Consider the following 5,572-nt stretch of genomic DNA (forward strand, 5'->3'; position numbering starts at 1 on the left):
CGTTATTGCTGCATGTGACACGTTATTGCTATGTGTGACACATTATTGCTATGTGTGACACGTTACTGCTATGTGTGACATGATACTGTTATATGCGTTATGGTCCTTACTGCAAGATGTGATACAGAACTGTTAGATATGAAGCAATATTGGTAGCTGTTACCCAATATTGCTTAATAAAATATGTTACTGCTATTTGTGAATGTATATTTACTATATGTGACACAATTTGCCTTGTTGTAGAATGGTGCTGCTAGATATGAAGTGATACCAATTCAAACAGGTATGTAAATAGTGGTATAAATGAAATGATATGGAATTCTGGGTGTGTAGTGTGATTTGGTAATGTCATAAACAGCTGTGGCATAACATTGCAACAGAGAGTTGTGATTTTGCTCTGTAACAGCAGACGTGATGCAATATTGCAATAGACAGAGGTAAAACAATACTGCAACAGACAAATGTGACATAATCACCTGATCATGCTACTTGCATGGATTCCTGTGACCTTCTGTTGCCACCCAATTCTCGAATTCATATTTGAGTTGGGAGCTTGAGGCATAGCGGGCGCCACCCCTATGGATGTGTTGCAGTTGCTCTCTTAATAAGTCTTGAAGATCCTGGCTGTTGATCTTTTCGGATTCTTCCACTCAGCATCAATCTAAGAAGCACCACTGGCCTAGTTCAGCTCTTGTTCTACCTCTTCACAACCTGCCATGCTGCAGTCACATGACTTCACTGTATCCATGCTAGGATGGCTGAACAGGTCCCATGCCTTACCAAAGGGCAGCCTGTAATTATGCAGAACACAGTTGTCACTCCATGAGACATTTTTGGAATACCCACATACCTAATGTGACATAATACAGCCAGTTATAACACCATGTGACATGATGCTGCAACAATCAGATGTAACATTGAATTTACTATAAGGTGTGATGTGATGCAGTGATTGAAAGTAAGGTTTTGTATCCTCTGACTAGTTTGCTTTCTTACTCTACTAATAGTATGGGATCGTTAATAAGCCATTAAGTTTTTGTTCTTAATGAAGCAATTAACTTCAAGGTCAGTATGAATGTATTTGTGTGTATGTGTTAGTACATATGCATTTGTTTACATGTTCATGCATGTTCTACAACAACTTGTTAGCAACCAATTAAGTTTTTCTGAAGACTAACCAACAAGAGTAACTATACTTGATTACTTGACGTATTAGTAATAACAACCAAATCTCTCTTGATTCACATCTTGTCTTCTTCTGAAAACGGCACAATAGACCCATTAAGAATGTCTAAAGCAAAAAGATGGGATGGTCGTGGGTGAATTACCTTTGGTCATATATCTGTCTGCACAACCAGGGCTGACTTTTGGTATAAGCAACAAGAGCAGTTATCTTGTGCATGAAACTATAAGGGAGTCTCCTCAAAGCCATATTACCTACTGGAAATAATAACCAAATCCCCTTTGGCTTGTACCCTAGCAGCTCGAAATAGGAGGGAATAATATAATCTAAGATATAATGTCTGGAGAAACAAAATAGAATGGCTACGATTGGAAAAGCTTTGACAAAGACAAAAAAAAAAGCATTAAAATAATATAGTGCTGTTAAAAATTTGTTTTTCTTGTTTTGTTTCCTTTGGCTCTGTGGGGACATGGGACGTGACTGTGTGGTAAGTAGGTTGCTGCCCAACCAAAGACTTGTGTGTGTATCTGAAAGATGGAAACTGAAAGAAAACCATCATGTGTGTGTTTGGGTTCCTTTGTGTTGACATCATGTGATAGTTGTAAAATGACTGTCACAGTGATATTAACAGTGTCATTCATTCCCAAAAGTCTGAGAATGTGTCTGGCCATGGGAGAAATATTACTTTGCTTGGAAACAGGAGATGGCTGGTGGCAGGAAAGGCATCCAACCATAGAAAATTTGCTTCAATAAACTCTCTTTGACCCATGGAAGCATGGAAAGTAGACATTTGATGATGATGATGATGAGGAGGAGGAGGAGGAGGGTTGTGTGTGTGCATGTGTATTTCTTGGAAAATACTTGTGATAAAGAAAGCTATCACTGGTTTAGTCAACTGGCCAACATGTGCTTCATGGTAGGTAAGTGGTTGAAGACCTATATTTTATGTGCTAGTTGCTGAAAAGCCATAAAGGATTTTTTTTTCCTTCTTCTCTGAATGGTGTCCAACATATAAACCTTTTGCAACATGAGTGTTAGAAATTGTCCTCAAGAGAATCGGTGTTTGATTCTGTACAAAGAAGGGGAGGGGGAAAAAAAGAAACGTAAATAAAAAAAAACATATACGAAAATGAAGAGGAGGCCGAGAGAATTACATGACTTGCTTTTCCTTTTCCACTGTGGTTTATCAATTGATGAGAGTTGATTATTTTGATAAAAGTTACATGATGGAAATCTTGTTACCCAAAATAGATATGCGAAGGGTCATGAAGTTGGTGTGGGTGAGGGAAAGCTATTTCAGATAAAACGACGCTATTATTGACTGAGTACCTAAAGCTTCAGTTTCCATTTTTGTTTGTATGTGTGTGTGTGTGTATTGGTTATATTGATTGTTTATTTCTTTTTAATTTTTGGTAAGTTCCATTCCATTTCATGGGTTAAGTGGAATATATTCTACTAACTAATTATGCTGTGAACATAAAAGGCAACAGAGTGGAAGAACTGATTGACAACCTGATAAAACATCTTATGCTCTGTGTGTGTGTGTGTGTATCTCTCTCTCTCTTTTTCTCTATTTATATATATGTGTGTATACTCTTTTACTCTTTTACTTGTTTCAGTCTTTTGACTGTGGCCATGCTGGAGCACCGCCTTTAGTTGAGCAAATCGACCCCAGGACTTATTCTTTGGAAGCCTAGTACTTATTCTTTCGGTCTCTTTTGCCGAACCGCTAAGTTACGGGGACATAAACACACCAGCATCGGTTGTCAAGCGATGTTGAGGGGACAAACACAGACATCCAAACACATACACACATACATATATATATATATATACATATATACGACAGGCTTCTTTCAGTTTCCGTCTACCAAATCCACTCACAAGGCATTGGTCGGCCCGAGGCTATAGTAGAAGACACTTGCCCAAGATGCCACACAGTGGGACTGAACCCGGGACCATGTGGTTGGTAAGCAAGCTACTTACCACACAGCCACTCCTAAAATAATCATCATCGTCATTTAACATCTTCCTTCCATGCTGGCATGGGTTGGAGGGTTTGACAGGAGCTGGCACTAGACTTCTGTGTCTGTTTTGGTAGGGTTTTTACAGCTGGATGCCCTTCCAAACACCAACCACCCGGCAGAGAGTGGATATATATATTCGCCATGATAGATCGCTAGCCACTACACATTCTTTATGTTCTCTCCTTGTTTCTTTTTGTGTTCCTTTCTGTGGAAGGGCGTAGGCTCAAAACATTAAAGACTTTTTCACTTCCCAAGCGTTATACTAATACAGCTTGAATTCTACGAGATATGGACTCGTACAAAGTTTGAATTGTTTCCAAAGTAATTTTTGTCCATTCTTCAGCTAAAACAGTCTCCAGTTCTTGTAGTGATGATGGTGGAGGATATCAACTCCTTACTTGTTTATCTAAAATGCACCATAAATGTTCAATAATATTGAGATCTGGGGACTGTGGTGACCAGATAAGATGTTCAACTTCACTAGAATGTTCCTCGTGCCATTCAGTGACAACTTTAGCTGTGTGAATTGGTGCATTATTTTGTCCAATCCCTGTGTTCACACATACATTATACACACACACACGATTTTTATGTATATATATATATATATATTTAAGTATGTGTATGTATATACATTATATATATATATATATATATATATATATATATATATAGGTGTGTGTGTTGAATTAATCAGGGACTATTTCATGACTTTGAGATTTTGATGATGTGGTTGTTTATGCTTAGAATGACATTGTAGGGTTGGTATGAGAGGCCAGATCTGGTCAGTTTGAACATAAAACATGGAGAATCTTTTGGCCAGATATGGTCAGTTTAAATACCAAAGGATTAAATGCAGTGTTTAGCTATTTTCATAACCAACTCACCTGAGACCATTCCTGGTTCTGTGATATGAGACAAATTTCTTGCTTTAAAGTGCATTAGCCTTCCATCAAAACTTCATGATAATATATGTTCTAAATGCTCAGCTTAAGTATTTTAAAATTTTCATTATTTTCAAAATTAATTGTACCAAAGTCAGTGAAATTCAACAGAAATATGACAACAAAAGTACTAAACCTTACAATGATACATTACTTGATGCATATAACCATAGTTTGTGAGCTGCAGTTTCTTTCTTTTCCACTAGTTCCACTATTTTATTTATCAGAAAGAATTACAAATATTCTTTATTTCCATTTTCTAAATTTTTTTTCCTCGCTGTTATCTTGTTATCAGTTTTTTTTTTATCTTTTTTTTTTTTTTGTCCAAGAACATTTTTTTTATTTGTCTTAACCAGTGACTATGACTGGCATTTGGTATCTGTTTTATAAACTATAACTAGAAATTTGTTTTCACTAAGTAATATTTGCAAGGTTTGGAATCTTGATCATTTGAGGACAATTCTTTCTGGTGCATTTAACCATTTTATCACTACCATCACCCTTAAGCATCTGATATAATTTTATTGATGATTTTATTTATTTATTTTAGATTGTTTTTTTTTATCTTTTACCATTTTTCTTCTCTTATTTTGCAGTATGAAAATAATTGAAATGCTTTTTTTTTTTTTTATAAAGTATAACATTGCAGTTTTCTTTTCATTTCAGAGTTCTAAAAAGATGACTGAAGGGTCGTCGCCAGTATTGTCACCTACCAGTAGCCAAACTCAAGAGAATAGTGTGGACGATGTTGAACCAAACCCTTCGTGCGTAGAAAACATCACCAAAAATATTGGTGCAACAGTCACAACTGTTGTTACTTCCAGTTCTGCAATTAAGCAAGAGCCTGTTGATTTTGACAACGACGAAAACTACCAAATCTCATTCCAATCTCATTATGATAGCTTTAATTCTTCAGATTTAAATACAGGCCTGGTTCGGAACAGGCACAAACGTTGTATAGTAGATTCCAAGTTACCATTGATAAAACTGAGTCAGATAAAGTCTGTGTATGATAATAGGAACAGTGCAGGATCCACTACAATCAGGCAAATGTTTGCTCTTAAGAAGCGACTCAAACAAGAACCATTAAATGGTGGCACAGACAACTGGTTGTCTCAAAAGACCAAAAGTAAGGACTTACAGGGGGATTTTGCTGTTGATATGCATAGACAAGCTGATAACAGTAATTCCCCATCTTCAGAGGCTGAATTTCCCAAGGTAATTATAATTATATTCCAATTCATTCCATATCTCTTGTTGCTTCAATATTATGTTTTCAGTTTTCAACATTTGCTGTTTGCAACACTTGTTCTTTTTGCAAGGAAAATATTTGATTAGTTTTACAAATGCAATGATCTTTTTAACTACCAGGTAACCAGAATTAAACCTATATATATACATACATATATATATATATA

At 36.2% G+C, this 5,572-nt stretch overlaps 1 protein-coding gene across 1 annotated transcript in view; it reads left to right on the plus strand.

The window, feature by feature from the left end:
* Nucleotides 1–5,572, plus strand: part of LOC106875156 (Krueppel-like factor luna) — a 277,747-nt gene that overhangs the window by 39,967 nt on the left and 232,208 nt on the right. The window contains exon 2 of the mRNA XM_014923176.2: nucleotides 4,821–5,372. Coding sequence (XP_014778662.1) covers nucleotides 4,833–5,372 — 540 coding nt within the window. The 5' untranslated portion in view covers nucleotides 4,821–4,832. The remainder of the gene's footprint in view (nucleotides 1–4,820; nucleotides 5,373–5,572) is intronic.

This window comes from Octopus bimaculoides, chromosome 16 (genome assembly GCF_001194135.2).
Source record: "Octopus bimaculoides isolate UCB-OBI-ISO-001 chromosome 16, ASM119413v2, whole genome shotgun sequence".
NCBI classification, from domain to species: domain Eukaryota; kingdom Metazoa; phylum Mollusca; class Cephalopoda; order Octopoda; family Octopodidae; genus Octopus; species Octopus bimaculoides.